This window comes from Pantherophis guttatus, chromosome 4, assembly GCF_059756535.1.
Source record: "Pantherophis guttatus breed Tessera chromosome 4, ASM5975653v1, whole genome shotgun sequence".
In the NCBI taxonomy this organism is placed as follows: Eukaryota; Metazoa; Chordata; class Lepidosauria; order Squamata; family Colubridae; genus Pantherophis; species Pantherophis guttatus.
This window is the reverse complement of record NC_142066.1, coordinates 117,572,057-117,599,121: the sequence shown is the minus strand read 5'-3', so window position 1 is coordinate 117,599,121 and position 27,065 is coordinate 117,572,057. Positions and strand designations below refer to the sequence as shown.

The 27,065-nt window shown below is 40.3% G+C and overlaps 1 protein-coding gene and 1 long non-coding RNA gene across 11 annotated transcripts; one reads left to right on the top strand and one right to left on the bottom strand.

Annotated features, from left to right (window-relative positions):
• Window positions 1-5,826: 5,826 nt before the first annotated feature.
• On the bottom strand, window positions 5,827-21,529 carry LOC117654929 (uncharacterized). Of its 5 annotated transcripts, none has more exons than XR_004588450.2 (5): window positions 21,369-21,529; window positions 18,940-19,007; window positions 16,037-17,421; window positions 15,339-15,505; window positions 5,827-12,515 (listed from the first exon to the last, which is right to left on the bottom strand). It is a non-coding gene; the product is annotated as an uncharacterized LOC117654929 (long non-coding RNA). The 5 variants fall into 5 exon arrangements; XR_004588447.2 differs by lacking the exon at window positions 21,369-21,529 and adding an exon at window positions 20,437-20,993; XR_004588448.2 differs by lacking the exon at window positions 21,369-21,529 and adding an exon at window positions 20,437-20,991 and having other exon boundaries at window positions 17,299-17,421.
• Window positions 19,541-26,594, top strand: EVX1 (even-skipped homeobox 1). 6 transcript variants are annotated; one of them, XM_034401883.3, is made up of 3 exons: window positions 19,541-19,631; window positions 23,533-23,810; window positions 25,583-26,594. In XM_034401883.3, the coding sequence occupies exons 2-3, from the start codon at window positions 23,673-23,675 to the stop codon at window positions 26,114-26,116; spliced, it is 672 nt and encodes a 223-aa protein (XP_034257774.1). In that variant the 5' UTR covers window positions 19,541-19,631; window positions 23,533-23,672; the 3' UTR covers window positions 26,117-26,594. The 6 variants fall into 6 exon arrangements, with proteins under 6 accessions (XP_034257774.1, XP_034257775.1, XP_034257771.1 ...); XM_034401884.3 differs by lacking the exon at window positions 19,541-19,631 and adding an exon at window positions 19,761-19,953; XM_034401880.3 differs by lacking the exon at window positions 19,541-19,631 and adding an exon at window positions 20,131-20,643.
• Window positions 26,595-27,065: the final 471 nt, after the last annotated feature.

Genomic DNA, 27,065 nt, shown 5'->3' with positions numbered 1-27,065 from the left:
GCAGCTTATATGAGAATTGTAAGTAGGATACAGGGAATTTATCTGGTTGCTTTCCCTTAAACAACTTTTTAAAAATATTTTTAAATTATTATTCTACTTGAAATACATTAGTATTAACATGAAAACCCTTTGAGTACATATACACCTTTTAGAGTAATTTTTATTTTTACAATATTTTCTTCATAAAGTCACTAGGATTTTAAATTACTTACATCAATATTTATCTTAGGCTTTTTTTTTCTCTTTGGAATAATTTTCCATATGAGATTTAATTCAACTAATAAAGTAACCTGAAAACTTACTAAACAATTTTACTATAATAATCTGGTAGAGAATTTTATAATTTTCAATAGGACGTATCATCTGTGTATAATGACAATTCTAGTTGTTTTTATGCTCAAAATGTCTTTTGATTAAGAAGTTTATGGGCTTCTTTGATCACTTCTCTTAGACAAACTGATAGGTGAAGAAATAAGTATGTTTTTAATAACTCTAACCCAAGGATTGTAGTATCACAAATTTGATCCAATAAATAAAAAAAGAAGAAAACTCATATTTCAAACAATTCAAAAAAAAAAATTCACTGCACCTTATCAAACACATTTTTCCATAGACACCTCTGACAGTCACTTTTTAAAAAAAGTCAAGTATGTAAAATATCAATGCATAATACAACATAGTCTGTGGCATATCATCCTTTTAGGAAAAGATTGCACCAAGTGGAATTTAAAATAATTTAATTTATATGCCAGAGTCATTGCCAAAATTTTGGCATCAATATTTAATGAGAAAATTGAATAATAGCATAATGAACATAATCTTTATCAGCCTTAAGAATCATAGTTCTATAAACCTAATTAAAGGGTGTTAGAAAAAATATTCAATAAAAACCTTCTTATAAACCCTTTAGAATTTGGGAATAAAAGAATCAATGTATCTTATTCAGTAGGATAGACAACAGGACTAGAGTATTTTTCTTTTTTCTTAGATTTAATACTATATCATATTTCCTGTAGAGATCCGAGCGTGCTGGATAAACATCTTTATTATGTGTAATCTTCAAAAGAGCTGTATTATTTGAAAATGATTAATTTGTTTCTCAGCAGCCTTTGATTCAATATTATAGAGTTTATACTTCTTTTTAAAAAATTCTGATGTATCACATCAAAGTAAATAACATACTTTCTCCTGAACATCCTTAATAGTTAATATGTTATTATGTTATTGCTATTTCAACTGAGAAGCCATTAATTCAATAAGTATTTCCTCCTCTTCTTAATGTCTTTACTTTATGCAGTTGTAGAAAATGCATAGGAAGAATTTAACTCCAATTTAGCAGAGATAAAAATTTTATATACTTCCTGTATAGGTTGTTTTGTACATGTATTTTAAAAGTTCCTTAGGTTTAGTGCTTGGGTTAGGTTTTCCAGTTTTACATGTTCAGGGTTTTTCCTTTTTCTATGAAACATATACAGTAGATTAACTAAAAACAGATGCTTTTAAAGCACCCCAAGCAACCAATATGTTTGCTGACTATAGATTGAAAAAAAAAAAACTTTGAAATTTATTTTATCTGTTTTATAAAAATCATTTAATAATGATCCATTTAAATATCATCTTAAACAAATAGGATGACTTTTTAATATATAATTACTGAAAGCGCTACTAAACTTGATAGAATATTGCAATACAAGTTGTTTGATCTGACCGATCAGTTAACACAAGACTTGATAACCTTAGTAACTTGAACATGTAGGCTTCATGCACAAAATTTCCCAGACAGCATAAAATTGAAGTTCATACATTTTAAGTTGACAAACTCTTAAAAACACTGTTCTAGGATGATTCTGTTGTTTACTTACATACTGAATATCACACAGAATAACAAGTCTGCTCTGAAATGGCTTTATATGCGACAGATATCTAAATGACTGAAAACAAATGGCAAGAAAGAACTTAATTTGATGAAAATGTGGTTAAATGAAATTATCACACTCTATATTTCAATACTAAAACTGAAGGATAATTATTTCCTTGTTTGAGCAAATTAGATACAAGCTTTCAAAAGCAATCCAGGATTTTCTGAAGCAGAATAGGCAAAGCAAAATGATTAATTACCTATTCCAGCAAACTGACCTACCGAACTTATTTAGAATTTACTTGCTGTTCTTGACAGTCTGTTCTATAACTGCAGCTTTAAGAGAATTCACATTGGCTAATCATTATTGAATTATTCTATACAGGTTCACATTTTAAAAGATTCTGCTTCACCTATTTGTGGAATTCATATGAAAATTATTATGAGCCTCTGTTCATAAACCTTGCTGGTCTCTGGAGGTTTTTCTGTCTTTAAACTAGGGGCGTTATCTTAATTAGAGAACAAGTGGTTCTCATAGTAATTTTTCACAACTGTCCACTGGTCATATGATGGTAAGATTAGCAACATAGGCATTCATGTATGAACACAAAACCACACAAGATGTAGGAGACATAGCACTTAGTCTTCCTACAGCAAGCAGACAGACTCAATGCCTGGACCCAGCATGATGACCCCAAAATGAAACCCAAAAGGAAAGGGGGGGGGCGATTGGACATTAATTGCTTTTATACTCATACTTATTTATTTTTTACTAGAGAAGAAAATCTTCCCCCTTTGTTTTTTGAAGCATTTTCAACATAGTCAAGTATGTATTTCATTATATCTCTCTAATTATGTTGGTATACTCACTAACAAACTAGGATTAGGCTATTCTGCCTCCCAAATGAAGGATTTTCACTTTCTCTAATTACCTGTCCCAAACAGATAAAAAAGAAAGGGAGGATAAAGAAACAGTGGTAATATTATTTAAATAATTTAAAGTCCTTTTATTAGAGAAGTTAATTTCAGTAAGGAAGAGGTCAGAAATGGGGGAACTTATAACCCTATGCATGTTGCTGAACTCCAAATCATCTCATTCTATCCAGGCCAATCAATCTTCATAATGATGGGCATTGCGATACAACCATATCTGGAAGGCTACATGTTTCCCACCATTGGGGGAGGCTTTAATTATCTAGCAGCATATGGTTAGGGAATCAAGAATACACATTTATCTTCTTTAGGTCCAATTGTGAAAATATTGCAATACCTATTAGTCTCATTGCTCACAAAAATGTATTTCCAATAAAATACCATGTTTATCAAGTCAATTTTGTCTTTCTATATCTACAAACATTTTTGCTATTAGTAAGTGAAAGCTGACTCATAATGAGGCAGACTGCTACATTTTAATGCAATTGTATTTGAAACTTTGAAATGCCTACTTGCAGAATGCGGCTGCGCGGGTGGTTATGGGCGCAACTCGTTGCGCCCATGTAACACCCCTCCTGCGCGAGCTGCACTGGCTCCCAGTGGTCTTCTGGGTGCAATTCAAAGTGTTGGTTACTACCTTTAAAGTGCTCCATGGCATAGGACCAGGGTATTTACGGGACCGCCTTCTGCCACCAATAGCCTCCCACCGACCAGTTCGCTCCCATAGAGAGGGACTCCTCAGGGTGCCATCGGCCAAATTATGCCGGCTGGCGACACCCAGGGGGACAGCCTTCTCAGTGGGAGCTCCTCTCTTTGGAATGAATTGCCCCCGGAAATACGTACAATCTCTGACCTCCGCTGTGCCCTTAAGACCCTACTGTTCCGACAGGCGGGGCTGTCTATTTAAGTGGTTTTTAAATTGGAGTTTTAACTTGGGGTTTTAAATTTTGGCCGAAACAGTTTAATTGATTTTAATTACTTTTAATGATGATGTCTGCATATTTATGTTTTTAAATTGGCTGTACACCGCCCCGAGTCCTTCAGGAGAAGGACGGTATATAAATAAAATTAACATAACATAACATAACAAAGCTATACTACACATCGTGGTAACTAATACCGGTACTTGGTGGCAGTATAAATTTATATTAGTTTATTATTACAAATAATACTGTCAAGGTTTTGTGATTTGATATTCTATAAAATATTCTATATTTTATATTCTATAAGATTCTATAAAGAAGAACATTGCGGCTGTCAGATGTAAATCTTCTAAAACTATCAAGATCAAATTATTGAAGACAAACAATTTTGTAAGTACAGATCAACACTCTGGCCACTCAGGCTGGTGTTTTCCTCCATTGCCCACATGCTGTATCTTCATGAACCTGATATTAAAATTAAATAGGAAGTTCACATGTGTAGAATACTCCTGCCTTCCAGAGTATGACTCGTTATAGACCAGGCAAAAAAAGATAGAGATGGGAACAATTTATGTTCTCTGTCTCCTTTAATATTATTATACAGTAATCAGTTCCAGCTTCCATACACTTAGTGGTGAACTAAGGCCCATAAACACATCTAATCATGAACAAATAGGAAATATCATCTTGTAGGTTGATAACTGGTCATAAAAGAAAGAAAGAAAGAAGGAAGAAAGAAAGAAAGAAAGAAAGAAAGAAAGAAACAAAGAAAGGAAAGAAAGAAAGAAAGAAAGAAAGAAGGAAGGAAAGAAAGAGAGAGAGAGAGAGAACAAGGTTTGGGATATAGGAATGAGCAAGAAAATAAAAGGTTTCAGATTAGAAACCTTGATTGCTCCTGATTAGTTTATAAATTAGGCAGAATTTTTAATGAACAGAAAGTGGCAATGTTTGGAATTAAATATTCCAAGTAATGAAACTTCAGCAAATTATGAAGATTTTCAAACAGATTTCCATCTAGGGCAACTGGAATAGTAAGACAAATTCTCTTAAATGTGATTGTACATGAAACATTTTGCTCAAAATATAGCTATTCCAATCTTAATCCTAAATTTCTAAGATTAAACAGTCCAAATTGAACTGGAAGCAGGGGAGGGTAAAATATTAGACTAACTTAAGGTTGGATCAGAATAACCAATCCAGTGTATATCTCCTCCCCCCCAAAATTTTTGGATTTTAATCAACCATAAAAAGCATGACATAAAATAGGGTAAGGGCTGACTTGCAAGACTGGAAGTACAGTGCCTGAACGTCTAAATTTGTTATCAAAACAGAGTATATCTGTTATATCCTCATATATATATATATATATCTTCATATATCCAAAATCAAAAAGTGAGAAACAAGAAGTCCTTTGCCACATAACTGCAGGACAAAATGTTTATAATTTAAACCATTATTTTTCAAATTTGGCAACTTTAAGATGTGTGGAATTCATCCCCAGAATTTCCCAGCAGGCCATGTCAGCTGAGGAATTCTGGGAGTTGAAATCCGCACATTAAAGCTGCCAAAATTGAAAAATAAAGATTTAAACCCATTTGTAATAGGTAGGACCTTTTAGAAACTTTGTTTTGCATTATTTGAAATGATGACGATTAACCAACAAAGCAGTAGCATCTGGTTGATCTTGTGTGGTTGGACTTGGTTAATATTTAAATGGATTTCCACCAGGAAGTCCCAGAGCTGTAAACTGGACTGGCAAGTAAACCAATTCCCCTAAGAAGGCAATTACAAGCAACTTCTGGAGTGCTGCCAAGAAAACAGCATGGAGATATTCATAAAATCCTAAATGAAATGTGATCTTAACCAAGAGATATTGGAGGTCAACAAAAAATGATAACAGAATATGAGGTGGTGACAAAAGTAAATTCCATTGTAGTGGTTGTTAAAACACAAACCACAAATCAGCAACATCTGATTAATACATATAGATAAACCCATCCTATGGTCAAAGTTAGGTTGCTATATGTAGTTCTGGTCTCCATATGGTGAAATGAACATTTGTAATCAGAGAAAGGAAAGAAACTTTTCTATGACAATGAGACAATTAGCAAATATAGCAATTTTGAAGGAGTTTAATTTAGATAGTAATGAATGAGGCAGAATTCAATAATATATAGTTGAGCATTGTACAAAGAAAGGGGTTGGTAACTAATATTGCTGCACCCTCTCACATTACATGGTGGTTTAGTTGTGTCCAAAGGGAGAGTTAAAAATCTATCAGTTATGGATGTGGCATCTTGAACTATCCCCACCTCTCATACACCTATGTGCATTAATTCATACACATGTATAATAGTGGTAGAACTTGATAGTTATTTGTTTATTTGTTTGTATTCCACCTTTATTTTCTTTTACAAAGAATTCAGGGTGGTGAACATGTCCAACGCATCTTCTTCTTCCTATTTCCCGCACAACAACAACCCTGTAAGGTGAGTTGGACTGAGAGAGAATGAGTGGCCCAAGGTCACCAGCTGGATTTCATGACTAAATTGGAACTAGAATGCATGGTTCATACCCACTTTTTAGCTTTGTGCCTTAACCACTTGACCAAATTGCTCTCTCATGATGTTGCACCTGGTTTCTTGTAGATTTTAAAATCCTTCCTAGTGATGTCCTTGTCTTGGTTCCGCCACTAAAATTCATAAATAGGAATCTGAGAATAAGTAGAAGGAGGCATTCTCTGGTTTAGAAATTATTTAACACAAGACTGGATTACTGAATAGCAGGTGATGGAAATTAAACTACAAGAAAAAAGGTTAAATACTTGACTAGATGAATCATATATTTTTAACCCAAAATGTTAAGAATGTAAGAATTAAAGAAGACCCATGTGGAGACTAAATGCTTAACTCAGCCTTTCCAGGGTAAATAGGACAAATCCCAGAATTCTTAGCCAATATAATATTTTGGCATTTCCAGTTTCCTCATTATACACAGCCTGTTATTTCCAAGCAAGCAAAATTGTTGTGTCAAACTTTATTTTTAATTTCAGCAAGAGTGCCATCAGATTCTGGTAAACCAAATAGACTAAGAACACATTCTACAGAAACTGTGATTATGTGCAGTGGTAGGATTCAAATTTTTCTACTACCGGTTCTGTGGGCATGACTTGGTGGGTGTCATGTGACTGAATGAGTGTGGCAACTCTACTTACTCACGATGGGGCAAAATGAAGTTAACCATGCCCACTCAGTCACATGACCGCACCAAGCCATGGCCACTGGCCTGTCCCTTTATGGTCCCCTCTGCATCGAAGTACCTTAAAGGGACACCGCAGCCTGGCTGCCTTCTGAGCAACTCCGCTGTGATGCCATCCCTCCAGTGCAGCAGGCCATTCTCCTGGCCAGGTCTGGCAATGGGATGTGGCCATCCACGTGCACCGGCAGACAATGTGATGAAGAATAGGGCGGTGATGGGATTTCAGGCCTCTTTTTTGGTTTGTAGTTTTCAGTAGTTATTTCGGGGCAAGAAGCCTGCAGCCGCTGCCTCTTTGCCAGCCAGAACCGAGGCATTAGTGGCAGCTGGAGGCGTCTCATGCTAAAAAAGAGGAGGCAACTGCAGACTTCCTGCGCTGAAAACTACCAAAAACTACAGGATGAAAAAGAGGCCTGAAAAAGTCCCGTCGCCACTGTTGCTGCCCTGTTCTTCACACCAGCCACGTATGCGCACCCCATTGCCTGCCAGCACCGGCACCCCATTGCCGGTGCTGCTTGTGGCCAGACCCGGCCAGGAGAATGGCCTGCTGCAGCGGAGGGATGGTGTTGCAGTGGAGCTGCTTGGAATGCAGCTGAAAACTACTGGCGGCTGGAGGCTTGCCAGCCGAGCCTCTCCAGGGACCGCACCAAAGCACAGATGAAGATCAGCAAGGTGGAGGGTGAGTGGGCAGCATGCGGGCAGAGGTCCTGGGGAAGGCCAGAGTCAGGAAATGGCACATTCCCTGACCCAGCCAAGGTGAACGGGGAGCTGGCAGAGGCTCCAGGTGAAGCCAGGCTGGAGCTGGGAAATGCTTACTTTTGGTGAGCAGAGCGGGCAAGGCATGGAGGTGAGGCCACATGGCAAAAGTAACATTTATAGGGTAGGGTGGAGGTAGGACAGGGGTGGGCTGGGTGGACAGGATGAGCGGACTGGCGGGTAAGTGAGCAGTGACTAGGTGAGCAGGATGACTGGGCAACCGGGCGGGCAGGGGTGGGGCCAGCCAGAGGTGGTATTTGCCGGTTTGCCAAACCAGTTAAAATTTCCATTACCAGTTCATCCGAACCAGTTCAAACCGGCTGAATACCACTTCTGATTGCGTGAGACAGAGAGCAGTCTCCCTGAAGTGATTTTAGTTGAAAAGTTTTCTTTCTAAGCCTAACATGTTTAGTTTGCATTAGTTCAGCAAATTCCCTGATCTGCCGTGCATTTTAATTTAGGGGATTTGGGGTTTTAAATTGGATTTTAACATTTTAATTCTACTTATTGTTGATTGTTTTATTCTGTGAGCCGCTCCGAGTCCCTCGGGAGAAGGGCAGCATATAAATATGACAATAAATAAAATAAATAAATAAAGTTCAATGTTACTTTGATATTTTATCATATTGTAACTTATATTTACTTCTGACTTTTATCCATTATGTTTAATTTATGTGGTTATGTTCATAAGCCACCAATGCCAATACCACTTTGGTGGTACATAATATAAATAAAAAAAACCCATTCAGTACAAAATTCAAGAAGAATTTCAATGGGAAAAATTACTATCTCTCAAATAAATCAGGCAACCACCAGGGGACCTACTACCTTCTCTAGTCTATGACATGGTCTTAAGGTTTCATCAAGGTGAGGGCTATAGAATCTCAGCATAGAAAAATAAGGTATGATTTGCAGCAGTAACGTTTCTGATTCTCTCCTTCATTAGACTAACTAGTACAATAAATCAACATTTTCAGAATCATAAAAATTTGAGGCATTTTCCTCAATATCTTCTATATTCAATTTTCTATTCCTTGTTCAGAACCTAGAACAGGTTGTAAAGTGATGATAGCCTTGAGAGATGAAGCTGGATTTTGGAATTCAGGTGAGGCTTCCTTAAACTGGCATAATTTCTACTCATTGGATTAGACACCCCTCTTCCCTGTGAAAAACTGCTTACTCTTAAACTAGACTTGCTGTAAAATATTTTGTAGAACTATGGCTGAATTGTGTTAAAATATTCCTTATTTTTTCTATTTTTGCTTTCTTTTCACTGGAAACAAGGCAAAAAGCTGAAATAAATCATTGTCTTCAAATATGGAAGTATGATTTTCCTGTAAAAGATTAAAGGCTAGGAGAAGATAGCTAAAACAGACATTTTTGTTTGTTTGTTTTAGATCTTTTATAAGATCTTATAGAATTTGCTTCTTTAGATTCTTCAATAAAACTTTTAAAAGGCACCAGTTATCAACGTCTTTATCAAAATGTACAAATTATGGTACTTTTTTCTAAGGACCATCACTTGCAATTAAATAGTAATGTTTCTGAAGCAGGATTTTATGTTTTCTAATTAAAAACAAAATATTGCCTATAAGGATATTAGTGAAAAAATACATCCAGGTCATCTTCTATTATATTCTTCTTTTGTGCAAGAAACTTGTAAAAATAATTATTATGAATGGTGAGCAGGACAGAAATATTTGGAATTTCTGTTTCTGTAGAATCCAGTTGTATTTGTTGTTATTATTCTTGTTCTTCCTAGTTTGCAATGAATTTGGTTTTCCAAAATGGGAGTCCTCTTCACTTTTATAATATAACATTTCTGAAAGGACCTGTCAGGTGAAAAGCTGACTTCAGATAGTTAATAACTTTAACTGTTATCATATTTGATTGTGGAATGGAAGTTCATGGAGCCCTGTTGAGACAACCTTTAGATCTTAGTTAATATTCTACTTAATTCTCTTTTGTAGTTATGATTTTGCACTTAACAATGAACTAAAGGGCTACCATCAGTGAGCTGTTAGATAGCATTACTTGGTCTGTTGTGTGGATGTTTGGATGGTTTAGGGGTGGGGAATTGTGGTGGGTGGAAGAGTGTTTGGGGATTATTATGTGTGTTGGACCTGGTCTTTGGGTGTTAAGTGAATTTCATTGTATGGGTATACCGTGTATACACAGTATGGGTATACAATGACAATAAAGTTATTATTATTATTTTATTTCATTGTCTAGCAAGGCATATGTATGTAGATTTTGAACATTAATATCCATATGAACATATGAACCAGAATCCAAGTAATCTCTTTTAAAACTAGATGGTTAATTTATTACAACACATCTATCCTAATATTACAATAGTTAAATTCAATTGGGACAAAATTGGCAGTGGATATATTCTAAGTGACATTTGGATTTTTAAAACAACGTGAAGAAGATATTGAAATATGCTGCTGTGTGATACCATTGGACTATATTTTACTAGCACCAAGTGTCTTCTCTGAAACCAATAGCATGTACTTCTCTATGTTGTCTTGAACATAGATGGGGCTGCCAATGTTGCTCAAAAGGAGAGGTGGGGAAGAGAACAGACCCACACATGAGTTGAGGAGCCTCAGTCTAAGTACACCAATCTTTATCTCTTCCTTTGCATGCTTTTCCTTTTCTTAACAATACACTAAAGGGTTCTGTTAGGAGCCACCTTCTAACAGAGCCCTCACTGCTTTCAAAGTCTTGAGGCAATAACTGGACCTGAACCCATACTATCCCCCTCCACCCAAATCAAAAGGGAAGCTGCTGCCTTTAACAAGAGATGCTTATCATTGCGCAAAACTGCCCCAGTGTTAGAGATCTGACCTCAGATGCCCCCTGGGTCCTGTGGCACCAGCATCACTTCTTTAGTAGCAAGTTCTGCCTTCATAAAAAGTAAATACCATTTGCTCTGCCCTGTCTCTACTTAAGTAAATCATAGAATTTGGAAATAGGGGCTGTCAATTTTAGAGAAGTGAGAAACACTCCCCTCTTTGGACAAAGTCCCTAGATCTGGACAGCCCCATTTGAAAGGTAGTGTGTTTAATTTATAGTCAGCCTCATTTACCCACGAAAGAAAAGGAAATGGCTCTTTAGTTCACCTTATCAAGGAAAATAAATAGTTTCCTTCTGCATGTTCACTCATATTTCCATGTTGATCAGGAGATCTGAATCTTAAGCTAACATAAACCTGGATTCTGGATTCTCAGTCAACTTATCGGCATTAAACTGCTGGGAAAAATGCATTTGGATTTTTTTTTTAAAGCTGCAAAAAAATAATTGTGCTTTACACTTTGAATGTATATACTTGAATGTGCATTGATCGCATGTTTGCAGCTATAAAATATTGTTCCCCTTTAAAATATGATATACTGTTATGGAGATATTACGTCAATTGCAATTAGCACAAGCATGTACAGATTGCAACTACAACTTTAAAATTTATGGAAGTTATTTCTACCAAGGGTAAAATAAATTAAATGTCTTTTAAAACCTCCAGCTTGGAAAATGATTCATTGGGCTTGGATACTGTTATTTTTGCAAAGAACTATATTGCCATATAACAAATATGACAGTAATTTAAAATATTTGGAAATATATCTGGAGCATTAGTTTTGTTTAAATTAGCTGTGTATATATTGAACCATCTTTTATGAATGTGTGTGTATGAGAAAAAAAATAGGAAGAGATCTGTTCTGTTGTCCGTGAGCAAAAATATATATATCTATATTTAGTCTTCCACTAAAATACTATTTTAGTTGATACTAATTTGGGAGTAAATTGTGTCAGTGAATTCAACAGAGTTCATTGTTGGTTTACCAAAATGAAGCACAGAAATTGTCAAAATAGTTGAATCTCATACAAATTGAATTTTTTCTTCCTCTCTCTCCCCCTCCCCTCCTCCAATTTCTTAGGCATGCTTTCTTGTTACTGTTATGCATTATACTTATTTATACAGAAATGAATTTAAACTTGTATTTTCTTTCTTCAGTAGTTAAGATACATTCCTGATATCCCTTATATACCTCTGACTCTCACTGCTTTTAATTGCAACCTCCTTTAGATAGGATAATTGTGTTTCTGGACCTTCCATCTAAAATTTACTGGTTCCCAGTTATTACCAGATTGCCACATCTATTTCCTAGTGATCTTATCCAGATGATAGACAAGATTGTGATCTGATTCCATTGATAGAAATCAAAGTACATCAGACTTACGAAATCTATATACATGTATATCCAATGCTCATAATGATGGTGACATTAATTTGTTTGTTCAAAAATTTAGGCTTTGAAACATAGACAAGTAGGTTGTAGCTACTTATAAAGTAGCTTGTAAAAGTACACAAGTTAAAAATAAATAATAAAATAAATATAATAGGGATGAATGAGAGGAAATTATGTGCCAAGTGTCACTTTATAAAATCCTACATTTGGAAGGACTCTCAAAGGTTATTTAGACAGCCCTCTTATTTCATACAGGAACTTCATTAATATAATATTGTTAATAGACGATGATCACCTATGCTCTTCCCCAAAACTTCAAAAATAGCCCATCACCTTCCAAAGCAATTTGTTCTTTGAGAAAGAGTTGATGTTACATCTAAGAATCAGTTCTGAAATGTCATTCTCAATGCTTTCTTCTTGTTTGCATGGATGTGTTTGTGTCCTGCTTTCTGAATCAACAGAAAATAAATCTGCTCCATCAATTTGAAGGACAGTCCTTCATATATATGAGGATGATTATCTTGATAGTCTTTTCTCCTGAAAAAAACAAGTTAAATTCCTGAAATATTTCTTTTTTTTATAGGAGTAGGTCTCTAGGCTCCAGACATGATCTTTGTCATCTTTCTCTAAAAAAAAATTCTTAAAATCTTATCACTAGATATGAACTGTACTAACAATTTAAAAGTTTTGGAAACTTTATTCAGCATCTAGCCCCATTGCATTAAGTAAGGTTTATTTAAGATAGTATATAAGGAACTGCTAACTGACAGTAAAGAACTGCTAATTGACAGTATTAGAGTCACACAACCTAAGGAAAACCAGTTATCCACTCTATGATCAACAACATATATGAACCCAGCTAATAGTGTCCCAAACAAATCATAATTAATATCACCATGGTTTAATATGAGACTCAGTTTATCCTTGGATGATGTTAGACATACATTTTCCCCCATGCTGTATAATTATAGAAGTTTTCCTGCATCTTTCAGTCCTGCAATTAATCAAATTCATACTGTTGTGAATTTGCATATTTCTTTCAGATTTCAAGTACTTAGAAACAGGCATTTAAAAAGTGATATTTAGAAGTTCCTATGTAATGTTTTAAAAACCAAGTGTGCTATTACTGAAATGTGGAAGTTCCTTTTTCTATCCCAGTGCCAAAAAAGTAAGAATAAAATGTCTAATATCTTTAAGTGATTTATTTCTGTTGCATCAACTTTATGTGCAAACCAGGGAATGAATGAATACTGGAATTGCTTCTCTCATTTGCAGTGATTTAAGGCTAAAAATACTAAAATGGATTTTAATAAAAGAATAATATTTAATTTAAAAAAGTGATTTAACCATATTCTCATTCACTTGATAAGGTTTCTCTTTAACAGATATTTTGTGCAGAATAAAAGGATCTAACTATCTTTAAAAGCATGCAAGGACTTTCAGCACTCATTGAGGGTATTCAGGAGGTTATTAGTAAAGATTAGTTACTTTCCCTTTATTGCACTTTAAAAGTATGGGATAGTCTTGGCCTTCCTAATTTGATTCAAAGTAATAAAATTAATAATTGACAATTCTGATTTTTGAAAGAATTAGCAGCACCCATAAATAGAGATAAACTGAGTATCTCAGTTTCTTTTTGAAATGCCTTTAAAATTTTATTTTTTTTTCTTTACTCTTTTCTTTCCTTTTTGTTTTTACAGCAGCTATTTCATTCAAGAGGGACCCTTTTTTTACAGTCAGGAACTCTAACATGGGCACTAATATGGCTATAAACACTTCCCATGACAACTGCTAGACTTCCTGCCTTACTTGCTTTTTTACACTTAAAATCTGGCCCCATACAAAGTCCAGCATCAACATTTTGAATCATCTTGCTATCCAGAATGTCTCTGAGCTGCAATGAGTCCTATTAGCCTCCTCAGCAAATGACAAGAATGGTTTGGTAATATACCCACCTGCTTTGGAAAGACACAAATACAAACTGAGAGCTTTGGAGGAGTGGAAGTGGGCTGGACAGATGGATTGAGTGGTAGTTAATGTTCTGGAAGATCAGGGTTTGTAAGTAGCTATTATGCCAAGACTCTTCCCAAGTAACCATGTTATAAACCCATTGCCCCATATATCTCCAAATATCAAAGTATGTCCATCCAGCTAAAAAAGCTGGAAAACTCATTTTTTTTTACAGGGTCTGAAAAAGATCGTTTTTCTCTTTCGGACAGAGACGTTTTGTATCAAAACTGGAGAAAAGTTACTTTACCAAAGCATATCAAACTATCAGTTTTGTTGTTCTTGTTAAGTCCTATAGAGCAGGTCACCAACCTTTCGGACCTCAGGGACCACTAAATTCATAATTTTAAATCCCGCGGACCACTAATATGATCTGCCTAATGATTGGCTGGTGGGCGTGGCCAGGTGGCCATGTGACTGGGTGGGCGTGGCCAACTCAATGTCACTCACATCGAGGGGGCACCTTGGTAATCTCTAATCACCCCTCCCCTCCCAACCACTCCTTGCCTTCCCGCCTGGGCTCCTTAGTGCCCAACAGGAAGCAGTTGTTGGAGCTAAGCAGCCACCACAAGAAAGAGTTGGCAAAACAGCTCAATTCAAATTGGATCTGACCAAGAAGGAGGCTCAGCAGAAGCACCTCACTGAGGACTACGAGCATAGGCTTTCCAAGCAGAGGGAAGACTTGCGGGAGTGCAAGGCCAGGTATAGACACCTGGAGGTTCAGTGGGCTGAGATGGTTAGCCAGTTCTAGGCCATGTTGCAGTCCCCCTGGGACAAGGCCCTCCAACTCTTCGCCACTAGCAGCACTTCCCTCCAGCCTTCGCCCAAAGCCTCCCACCAGGAGGCCAAAGCAGACCTGAAGTCAGACTTTCTGCCCCTCTCCGACCCACACAAAAAGACCTCAAAGGGGGAGACTCTCTGCAGCAAGACAAATGTTGATTACACATATCTGTCCCAGAGACCATAGTTTGAGGACCCCTGTTTTAGTGCAATATAAAAAATACAAATAATTTTTCTGTGGACCACCAAAATTTTCTCACGGACCACCAGTGGTCCACGGACCACTAGTTGGTGACCACTGCTATAGAGTGTGTAATCATCTGCAATCATCTTTCTTGGCCATATTGATTATCAAAGCAAGAAGCCTCTGAGAAGCCTTTTCCTGCATTCTGCAGAGGTGCCATTGTCATTTAGTTTGTTTTTCTTCCTGCTAACATACACAGTCAGGTTTACTCTCAACTACACTGTGTGGTGATTCATGGTATGGAAGAATTATCTTCCCTAAAAATAAAATTCAGATAATTCTAAAGAGGAAGAAACACACACACAGAAAGACACCTGGACAATACTTACCTTGTACCTGGTTTCTGAATTCCTTGGAGAGTGAATGCAATGAACAGCCACCTCTGAATTTCCAGCATCTCCTTTCCCTTTGACCTTCTGATGTGCAATCTCCTTCCTGCTCCTGTACATATTTTTAGGTGACAGCACAACCTTTCTTGCATTTGATGATGTGGATGCTGCTTGAAAAAAGTTTCTCTTGTGATTGGTGCTTTAGCGGTTATCATGAAACCTTGCATGTTTTTCCCATAACAATCTGACAGAGCTACTCTTTGTATTGACAATCTATTATCTATAAACCAATAAGAAATGTCCACTACAGCAGGAACTATTTAATTTCTCTTACAATAGCATCAATCCCCCATCCTTTGTCTGAGAGCCTGAAGCAGCATCCATGGAAAGAGAAATTTGGCTTCCTTTTATCTCCACAACACCATATCTGCAGGGTGGGTTGTATTGAAAAATACTGTCTTGCCCCAAATCACTCAGCCAATTCACAGAGAAGTGGAGAATTGACCCTAGGTAGACCCATTTTGACACCTTAACCACAACACTACAGTTCAACTAATAAACTTCCTATGTAACAAATGAATTGTTTAACACACACTGAGAAGCATAGAAAGGGAGCAATTAACATGGCTTTAGGATGAAAAACATATTAGTAATATATCCATGACCAATAAACTACTTTTGAAAACTCACAAACTTACCCACGATTTTGCAATCTTCAGCTGCACAGATGTGTAAACTTCTGTATTTCCAAGATTTGTTTGTTAGACACAGATTTCAGATGCACTATTTGCCTGAGAATTACTCTCACTGAGCAAAACGAGTCTACATTCTGAATATAGAGGGCATGGTGCTCCCACCACCACACATAATGAACATCAATTTCAACACAGAGACATATTTCTCAAGATGCCTATGGTCTGCTGAAAAACACTGGGGATTGCTTCAGCACTGGGCAGGTTCAGGACAAAGCCATTTCTATTGGATTTATACATCCAGAAAGTACAAATCCTTAAAGTCAGAAGTCAGGGAGGGACCTTGGTGGAGGAGACTTCTCAGGTCTCATCATATAATGTAAATCCAAGAGAATCAAGGGGCAACTCTGATTAAAATCATTCTTCTAATGGGCAATGTATTGCTGGTTCAGATGGAAAGAATTGCAAATTTGTAGCCTCTTTGAGAATGAGAAGAACCCTTATCTAGAACTACTCTTAGTTTTAAGAGGGAATTTTTAGACTAGGTAGGACTTAGAAGACTCAAGTTCATCTCTTTCCTTAATGCTGGATGACCACTGGTTGCTGTGGAGCCAGCTACAGCCACTCTACCTTTCAGGATTGTGTCCTGGGAATGAAATGAAGAGAGATTCCCATGGACTCATTTCTGAACTGTTGGAGGAAATGCAGAATACAAATTGGACCAATACAAATAAATCAACATAAGGTTTACAGTTAACAGCAGGAGGAAATGTTCTTTTCATATTCCATATCAGCAAATTGCATGTTCAGGCCTGGCTCTCAACCAAGATTAGAATAAAATCATATTCTTTACCACCAAAGTCTCAACTAAACATACTAAAAGTAAAAGAAGGAGAGGCAGAAATGTTAATGCCTATTAGTCCACATGGATTCAAGCCTTCTTTTCTGTACAGTTTTAATGTATTATGAATAAGCCCTGTCTTTAGTTTCTTGCCCTTGGTTGTGCCCCCTACCAGCCATTGGCAATGTAGAACTTGATTACTGGTATATCTCAAGGTATATCTGATAATTTCTTATTCCAAGGTGGGCAGAACAATTACACATTTTCTCTCCCTCCTGAATTATCCTTCCTGGAGTGGAGGATGTATGATTACATAAAAGAGACAGCACATCTCAATGCTGCTTTTAACTCAGTGAATTCCATTTGGTGGGGCCAATTTTTAATTTTAATCAGGTTATTCTTCAATTAACTCAAATGTTGTAAATACCAATAAGGCTGCAGCACTGGTCTTGAGGATCCCCCTTGGAAGGCATTGAACCCCTTTCCTCCTGCTAATGAAATTGATACCAGCTTGTTCCATACAAAGTAGTAGGTCCATATGTCACAGCATCTGGAAATCAACAAGGATTAACTCATCCAATAGTTCTGATACTTTTAAGCAGCTGAAAGAGAGGGATTCAGGCATGCAAAGCACATGCACCACCACCACCACCACCACCACCACCAGGCCTTCCAAAGGACCCAGGTTCTCAGGGTTATCCTGAAAGACAGGCAACAAAGAAGATCTGCTTTCTGATCTTGAATCTTGATCATCCTGCCCAGGAAGTCCTAGTGTAACTGGAGGGGTCAAATTTTCTTCGACATGACTTTCATATCTCCAACTGATACATCAACAGTGGGGAACAATAGTGTGTGGGCAGAAGATTCTCTTCTGGTTTTCTGGACCAGAGGACAATGTAAAGTTTCCCCCTGCCCCACTTCTGCACACTGGGAAAGAAAGCCACTTCTGCACATTCTCTATTGCCTAGATTCAAGTCGAAGACAATGCACAGCCCCACTTTTGCAAAGCCAGGAATGATGGCACTATGCATCTCCACTGCTTTACGTGCATTACCTTGATTTCTCCCGCTAGGCAGAACCACTATCCAAGTTTTGCCCCGGAAAGAAGTAAAACTAACAATGGGGATGCTTTTTAAGGGCAACCAGCTGCCTAACCCAGACGCTGAAGACTCATTTATTACCCTGTTCAGCTCTAAAGGGTTATTCACCTGAAATTAAGTGTCATTGAACTTAGCAAATTTCTTCTCCAATATGCAGTTTATTTTCCTATGGGCTTCATTGCCGTTAAGATCATGGATGTTAGCTCAAAGCACCTCTGTTCTTCAGCCGTTCTGGAATGTTTCCCACAGTGGCACCACTCCTGCAGCTCACTTAAACAAACGAACCTGCTTTAAAACCCATATCATTTTTCCTTATACTGGCTGCAAATAATGCTATGAGATTTTATTAAATGATGCCAATCGAAGGACTAAACCTTCCTGCTTTATTAGTCTGAAAGATGCTTTCTGGAAACAAATTTCTATGCAATTCGTGGATAGTATCTCCTACTGAATTCATAATGTTTTATTTCTGAAGAAACAGCTACAAAACCCTGCAGCCTGGGCGCTATCCAACTTTCCAGGCCAAACCTGCTAATATGGATTGGTAGAAGATTGCAGGACTCCTCTTCTTACAGAAGGGTGGGTTTTAAGAGCTTAAAACGAAATGGGAGGTTGCAGGCGGTGAGCAATCAAAATGAAATATCTTTATAGTGAGGAATTGTGTTTGCAGGGTCTTCAGCTGCTTCCATAACTTGTTTTATAATTGTCAGTCACAGAGCAGCAATATTTGTGCTAGAAACAGATTAGTTTCATTAATGTCACTACATGATTACTGAACTCTTATTCACCATTCTCAGTCCCAATTTGGCTTCTTCAAATTGTTAGACTGACCGGTTCTGTGCACTAGACACGTAGAAAAAAAGCACCAACCACCTCTAAATCGTTTACTATACTAGAAACGTTACTGAACGAAAGTTTAAATGCAAAAGGTTTTTGTTTTTTAAAAAATCGTAATAAGAGTGACTTACAAAGAATGGATTAAGGGTCAGGTGTTAGTCTATGGTTCTTAAACGCGTAGGATTTGTGGGGGGCTTGCCTGCAAAGGAAGAATAAAACAGCAACAAAGATTTAAATCATTATATATCTTAAAGTAGGTTGGATACATTTGCAAGATAAAAACTTCTACAAAACTTGGTCTGTTAAATTTTATACATTCAACACAAATCTGCTAGACTTTTGTCGTTTCGAAATAGTAGCCCAGTGTTGTTTCTTTCTAGGGGCGAAACGTGTTAATCACCTTCTGGTAGATTTCCCTCCTAAAGCAAGGAAAACACATATTTTTGCGTATGTAAAATGCATATACATAAAGTTATTCTTAGCCACCATCAGCACTGGAGGCAGGACATCAATCAAGCTGTTCCCCTTCCAGGATTGCTCCTAATTCTGGAGTTCCAGCCAGATGGGCCAAATGAAACCCAATGATGCCTTTGAAAGAGAAGGGAGGAGAAAGAGGGGTCAAACAAATCGCAAAAGGCCGCCTCGGTCATCATGAATGAACCTAGTTTTCAAGGGCATTTTGGAAACCATTGGCCTGTACCAGCTAGAAAGATAGAACTCCTTCGGAATCAGCGATCTGTGGATATCTTCTTCACGTCTGGAGAAGCGCCACTCTGAAACGTCTCCCGTGTGGTGGATCAAAGGCGGGTGTAATTAAAACCAGGTACGCAGCACCTCCGGACCTAAAGGAGGTTGGCCTCTCAGGTGAAGACCTCGAACAGGCAGTAGTATGGTAATAGCCTTTCCTCTCTCCTGCCTGCTTTCTCCCGCCTCCTTTCCCTTGCACTGGTTACACCTGGTGCTTTTCCTTCCTCTCCAGCCCCTACCCCCCTCCTTAACTCTTCGCTCCGGTTCTTCCTTTCATCTTCCGGCCGGCAGACGCTCCTATTTATCCCCCGGCAATCAAACCAGTGGCGTCACCAGAGGTAACTGTAATGACGAGTGCACCATTAAGGGATGACAGCATTAGAAAGAAGAGGGCAATGGTGAGTTCCTTCCCAGAGCCGGCGCTGCACACTGGAGCGTTCGCATCACAAGGTCATCCCCCCGGCTCGCCCAGTTCGCGGCTCCCCTCCGCCTCGGTAGAAGAAGAACTCGGGCGGGAGGGGGGGAAGGCGCCCCGGAGTGGATGGAGACTCGGGTGGGGTGGGGGTGGGGAAGAGCGCCAGAACGCGAGAGGAAGAACCCGGTTGGGCTGCTTTAAAAGACACCCACGATGGAAACCAGAAAGGAGATGGTGCTGTTTCTGGACGGAGTTCAGCTTGGCCCTCTGGCTGGCAAGAGGGCGGCTAATATGGCAGAGGCCGTGGGGGCCCCGGGCCTGGATCCACAGGACAAGATGATGCCCAGGATTTGCTTGAGCTCTAGAGCTGCCACCCGGGAAAATGGAGGAGCGGGAAGAGGTGCAGGAGGAGAAGAAGAGGAAGAGGAGGAGGAGGAGGAGGAAGAGGAGGAGGTGGAAGTCCTACCAGCGCCAGGGACCGTCCCGGAGAATCGCTCAGCAGCAGCAGCGCTTCTTTCTGCTAATCAGCAGACCTCCCTCCACCGCCTTTCCCCCACCAAAGCCCCCCAAAGCAGTTCCGACACCGAATCGGATTTCTATGAGGAAATCGAGGTGAGCTGCACCCCGGACTGCGCCCCTGACAACGCGGAATACCACCTCCAGCACGGCAAAGGTACCCGACCCCTCCCCGCTTCCCTTCTCTTGAGCTCCCCGGGGAGACCCATCTGGATTCGCAGCTGGGTGGGACGGGACAAGACTAGCGCTGCTGTTTGGCTCAGCCTCAGAGCGCTTCGAAGCGGCGACTGGCAGCCTGTTGTTCAGTCTGGCTTAGGTGATTTCGGGATCGCAGCCTGCGTTTTATTTTCTTCCCCTCCCTCTTTGAACTGCCCTCTCCCAGTCTCCAAATCCTGAGGCTTGGTCGCTTCCATCTCTAATTGCCCACCAAGAGGCATCTGCAATAAGCCACACACATGTCCCCCTTTGAAGTCTAACGACATGTTACTGGAGGACGTGAAATCGCATCCTCGCTGCAACAAAGAATTAAAAGCTTTGCAGAATTCCCGCTCCCCGAACCCTAGACTTCGATTGCAATAAATCCCCCAGAAGCTTCTCTTTCTTTCGGTATTGCTGTCCTAGCACCTTCTTGATGCTCCCTCCTTCCAAGATTATAGGACTGCGTGGTGCCTCCTGCCCTTTTCCTATTGCCGCGGAACAGGAAAGGAAAGCTTCCTCCTTAACATTTCACAGCAAGATCAAAAGCATGCATCCGCTCCTGCCGGCCGTCCTGTCCAAAGGCTGTATTGCAAAGAAGCAGGCGAGCAATTTTCCCTAGCAAAATTGCAGAATGCCTGGACGAATGAAGAAGCAGTCACAGCACAGGCGACATCACTCACGTACCTTCTCTCCCTCCGTCAGAAAGACCAGGTCTCTGTCTCCTCCCTGCCCCGCTTTTCTCAACTACGCACCCTGCAGTTCTCATCTCCTCTTGGCAGGTTTGTTCGAGGCCCCAGTTGCTCTTCACTTCCCTGTCTTGTGGCACCAGTTCGGAAATGGCTGTGGGGTTTAAAGCCTTTGGTCTCAGGAGGACTCACTGAGAATCGTCTGCAATGGAAAGCAAAAGTCCGGAGGGCCTTTCCATCCCCTCCCCGCCTTTCTCTTCCTTTCCTAAACCCCCAACCCCAGGCTCCTTCTGTGAAAGGGATGCCCAGAATGAAAGCTCCTGTTTTGCTTCTGAGAATTTCTTTCACCTGGAGCATTAGATGGGGTGGAGGGGACGACCATTCTTTATATTCCTTATAAAGAAACCGAGAAAGAGACCTGATGCGTGTAGTTGACGTTTATAGACGTGATTCTCTTATCGCAGGTAGCTCGGCAGTGGTGGGGGCTTGAAGAGGGACATGGCAGCCTCTTTCAGCCTCTTTACCGAGCCCCAAATGCTGTTGCCTGGAGTCCCAGTTCTTTCACGCAATAGAAAAGGGGAATCCGAGAGGGATTCAGTGCCATTCCTTTTGCGTATTCACTTTACAATATGTTCTATGGTACAATATGTTCTGTAATGCACTACAATGTGTAATCCAACGTAGACCCTGCCTGTCTTGTTCACTGCTGTTCTCTCTATGTGTTTGAATATGGAATCTTCTATGCCTTCACATCCAGAATAAGCCTATCGCAACACAAAAATAAGACAGGCGAGGGCACTTATTGCAGCATAAACTTTTCAAGTCCATTTGATCCGGTGCAGGATAACAGTGGTGACGATTTTCCTTTTCTTGGCAAGAAGGGATATAGAAGCCTTTAAAAACACTCTTCCATTAGGGGGAAAAAAGAGAGAGACATCTCGGACTTTTATTCCTCTCTTACAAGTTCCTCTCGACTGCAGGTGCTACCAAATAAGTGTTAGAGAAAAGCTTGCCATTCTTTCCGCTTCCGGAAAGGAGTTTACAGACCAGAGGTGCCGTTGGGTCCAAGTGGACGCCGGGATACGTTCCTCCTTAGGTCTCCTAACACGTTGGCTTTAAACGAGGAGCCGAATGCCTTTCGTTGCATCGAATAGCGCTTTGCATCGAATAGCAGCCTCGGTGCCGGAAACTAGTGTGATCTGTGAATAAAACGTGTCCAGGAAAAGGGAAAATGCAATTTACGGGAAACTGTCCAGTAGATTTTAGGGTAATTTAGTCCAGAGTGTGGGCCTGGGATTGCGGTTTCATATGGGCAGTATAAACACCACAAAATGGGATTGGCACTGAATGACTCTGTATCCTCAACAGAAAAATGGGCAGAAAAATCGGGTACAAGTTCAAGTGGGGACAATTAAGTCGATTTACTCCTAGGTAGGTATTTTTAGGATTGTAATTTGAAAGGCAGATAAAAAAGGCAGATCGGAGAATTTGGCCTCTAGATTCGGTATTCGGTGGGCATCACTGGGTGGTCGTTAAGTAATTCCAAGAACTTTTCTTTCTTCTTGGAGTACCACGCCTGGTTAAGTGCAACTCATGAGGTTGCTCAAGCCTTGAGAGTAAAATCCATTCAATCTAAGGAAACCTGGCCTCTGAATAAACGTGCCTACAGCCAAACTCAGTGGATTGACGGGCATGCGATTTATTCTGAGCAGCCCAATTTAATAAGGCTGAGGATTGAACTGGTCATCGTGCTGCCCTCCCCCCCCCCATCCCCAATCAACCTGTTGTCAGACAGGCTTGTTTTTATTCATTCGCTATTCATTTTTATTTATTCACTATTCATGCGCACTATATATATATCACTTTGTATTCCTAGATTAAAGGCCTGACCGGGTCCCGCATCTTCAGAAGTCAAGGAGACTAACTTGCTTTATTTCAAACGTGGTGAAGCAGCCCTGTCAACTCCCCAGGGTTTCTTCGGTAGTACTCCAGAGGAGCCCCTGTCCTGAGCCGCTGCTCCAAAGGGCTGTCCTGATGACACTATTGCCCGAATTGGTGTGGGAGGGGGAAGAAATAATAAGGGGGGGGGTTGGGAACTCTATCGTCAGAGCTCCAGCTGTCTTTCTCCCTCTGGATGGCTTCCTCTCTACTCTCCCCTGCAGGTCAGTGCTCGGATACTTCAGCAGGGAGCCCTAGCAGCGAAGGCGATCTTTCCAAGGGCAGCGCTGGCGCTGGCAGTGGTGGTGGTGGAGGTGGTGGAGGAGGTTCTCAGGGGTCGTTGGCCTGCAGCGCCAGCGATCAAATGCGCCGTTATCGCACCGCCTTCACCCGGGAGCAGATAGCCAGGTTGGAGAAAGAGTTTTACCGGGAGAATTACGTGTCCAGACCCAGGAGATGCGAACTGGCCGCCGCCTTAAACTTACCCGAAACCACCATCAAGGTAGGTTTGCATGTATATTTGGCCAAAACCCAGGAAAACTCCCTGGATTTCAGAGCGTTTCCAAGTGTCTGGACTTTGACCCTCCCAAAGTCCTTTCCACTCCCCCCCCCCCAGTTCCATTGTCAAATCGTTTCAAAAGCAGCACTCTTTCTGGTAATAGTGGATCTTGATCCGCAATTGTGAATGGTTGATTTCATCAGAATGGGTTGGTATCCCAGCTCTGCAGTGGTTTCTTCTTGGAAGAAGATGAACTAGCCGTCTGCTGTGAAATATGTCTCGTTTCTTCCTTCAGTGAAACTTCTTTCTGGGTAGGTGTAACTAGGTCTACAGCTTTAACCTTAGGGATTGTTTCTTAGGGACTTAACGTCAGCCACTTTTTTAAAATTTATTTATATGCCGCCCTTCTCCGGAGACTCAGGGCGGCTTACAATGCGTTAAGCAATAGCCTTCATACTTTTGTATATTATATACAAAGTCAGCTTATTGCCCCCACAATCTGGGTCCTCATTTTATCTACCTTAGAAAGGATGGAAGGCTGAGTCAACCTTGAGCCTGGTGAGAATTGAACTCGCAGTAATTGCAGGCAGCTGGAAGTTAAATACTACCTTTAACAGTAGCATTAGTCTGCTGCGCCACTCAGGCTCTTCGAAAAATCATGTAGTGCAAAGTGCTTAAGATGATGGTCAGGAAGGTCATCAATCCTCCCCAACACTTGCTTGTTTGTTTTGAGTCCACCTTAACTCCCCCTTCCTCCACACCCACACCACCGAACATCAACTTGTTATCTGGCTTGCTGAAATCAATAATACTTACTCCGAAGTCACTGCATTTAAATTAAAATGTCAGGCTTTAACCATTAAAATGGAAACATTCTAATGTCTAAATTAAGTGGCTTAAATAACGTCTGTATCATTACACAAAGTAGCAGTTGAGCAAATTTATTGGGGAATAAGCACCTTAAAACTAGGGAGATTTCCCAGGTGATTTTATAGGTAGGATTTACTTATTTTTTGTCTATCTCTCCTGAAACAGAATTGCCTAATTTGAATCTATGTGCATATTAAAGATATTAAAGATTCATTTCCGGTGCATTCATATTAAGGAATTTCCTGTACACTTAGGCGGGCTGTCATTCAGGCTGTTAGCTTCACAGAACATCTTAGAGACAAGAATTGTCTGAAAGATCGTGGAAATATTTTGGCAAAGACTAAAAATTGGCAGAAAAGAAAGAAGAGAAAGGCACATAGGAAGCAATCTTGCTATTAAGCATTACTACTACAATTACTGCTACTAATACTATTGTTACTACAATACTAATACTATTACTACTACAATTACTGCTACTAATACTATTGTTACTACAATTGTTATCAAAATAGCATTGATTGCCTGCTGTAATAGACATATATAGGTGTAAAATTTCTGTTTAAATGTGTGGGCCACAAACAATTCCACTCCATGACAATTGTGCAGATATGGCAAGTACATTATTGCAAACACCAATAAATATAATGAAGTCTCCCAGTCTGATTTTTAAAGGTAGTGTGGGAGAAAATGCTGGGCACACAGCTCCATGCCATCGAAATCTTGAATATCCTCAGTAGCCAGAGGCAACTGCCTTTAGTCGGTGCCTGACGTTCGCCAGATGAATCCTTCCCCAGCCTATGGGGAGGATGCCGAGCTCAGACATGGAGTGGAGGGTTATGGCGTGATCCCAGCCTTGCTGGCGACTCAGAGCTTGCTTTGCTTTGCCTGTCTGTTCCCCATCCCAGGTATGGTTCCAGAACCGGCGGATGAAAGACAAGAGGCAGCGCCTGGCCATGACTTGGCCCCACCCGGCGGATCCAGCTTTCTATACCTACATGATGAGCCACGCGGCGGCCACCGGCAACTTGCCCTACCCATTCCCCTCCCACCTGCCCCTGCCTTATTATTCCCACATGGGCCTCGGAGCCGCTTCGGCTTCGGCCGCAGCCGCCCCTTTCAGTTCCCCGCTGAGGCCGCTGGACACCTTTCGCGTCCTCTCCCACCCGTACCCACGACCAGAACTGCTGTGCGCCTTCCGACACCCCTCTCTCTATGCAGGTCCGACCCACGGGCTGAGCGGTGCCGGAGGGAGCCCCTGCTCTTGCTTGGCTTGTCACGGCAGTCAGGCGACCGGGTTAGTCCAGCGGCCTTCGGGATCGGACTTTAGCTGCTCGGCCACCACCCGGACGGACTCCTTTCTCACGTTTACACCTTCGGTGCTGAGCAAGGCCTCCTCGGTCCCCCTGGACCAGCGCGAAGAAGTCCCTTTGACCAGATAAAGGACCCATCTCAGGTTGCGCTCTTTTCCTCCCGCCCTCCCCGTCCAGAGACCCACCCGGTCTGTGATCTCTCCTCTCCTAATGTTTAATCCCGTCAATCAGTGGAAATCAAGGAATGGAAACAAAAAACGAAAATGAGCCTGGAAGATGGGGAGGATTTCTAATGCGCACAAATCCGCGGAAGATCCTTGGCTAAAGCGAGGTGCGGAATTTGGCGGATTATTCCCCAAGGATGGGGAAAGGGGGGGGGGGACAATGGTTTCTGCCACAGCAAAGCCAAGAACTCCTACTTAGTCTTGGGGGGGGGGGGTTGTCTCCAGTTTATGAGAGCAGATGCTTACCAAACCACGGCGCCAATAGTTTATGCATAACCTTATATGTGACTAAAAGGGAAATACTTGAAAGAAGAAATTGTCCATCCTTAAAAAAAAGTGTATGTCTGATGAAAATAAAAATTTATTCTTTGCCAGATTAAAAAAAAAAAAGCAAAAGAAGGACTTTTGTGGATTTACGATAGAGTCAATCTGTTTCTACTACTTTTCTTCCTTTCTTCTTTCCTTTCTTTCTTTCTTTATTTGATTTTTATACCACCCTTCTCCAACAGGACTCAGTGCGGTCAACAGCCGAGATAAAACATAACATATAAAATTTAAAAAACAGTTTAAAAGACATTAAATAATTTCGGCCCTCAATTTAAAACAACCCAGTTAAAACCAATTTCAAATTAAAACCGAAAGGATGGGATCGAGCCAGCCCGGCTAGATGAAATAGATGTGTTTTCAGGGCCCGACAAAAGGATATTTAGTCCAATATCTTTTAAAAAGTAACAACTCTGAACTAGACATTAAAAAAAAGTCAACTCTTGCAAATATTAGCTTCTCATATGCATATATACCCTCATGCATACACCTTCTGTGCACCAGCTGAGGGAGTGGGGAGGGAGGGAAGA

What these genes read in the sequence shown, in the direction of transcription:
- EVX1 (XM_034401880.3), top strand. Translation starts at nt 20,184, where the DNA reads ATGGAAACCAGAAAGGAGATGGTGCTGTTTCTGGACGGAGTTCAGCTT. An exon ending in CCACCTCCAGCACGGCAAAG is followed by an intron (nt 20,644 to 23,532) that starts GTACCCGACCCC and finishes TCTCCCCTGCAG; the next exon opens with GTCAGTGCTCGGATACTTCA. An exon ending in TACCCGAAACCACCATCAAG is followed by an intron (nt 23,811 to 25,582) that starts GTAGGTTTGCAT and finishes TCCCCATCCCAG; the next exon opens with GTATGGTTCCAGAACCGGCG.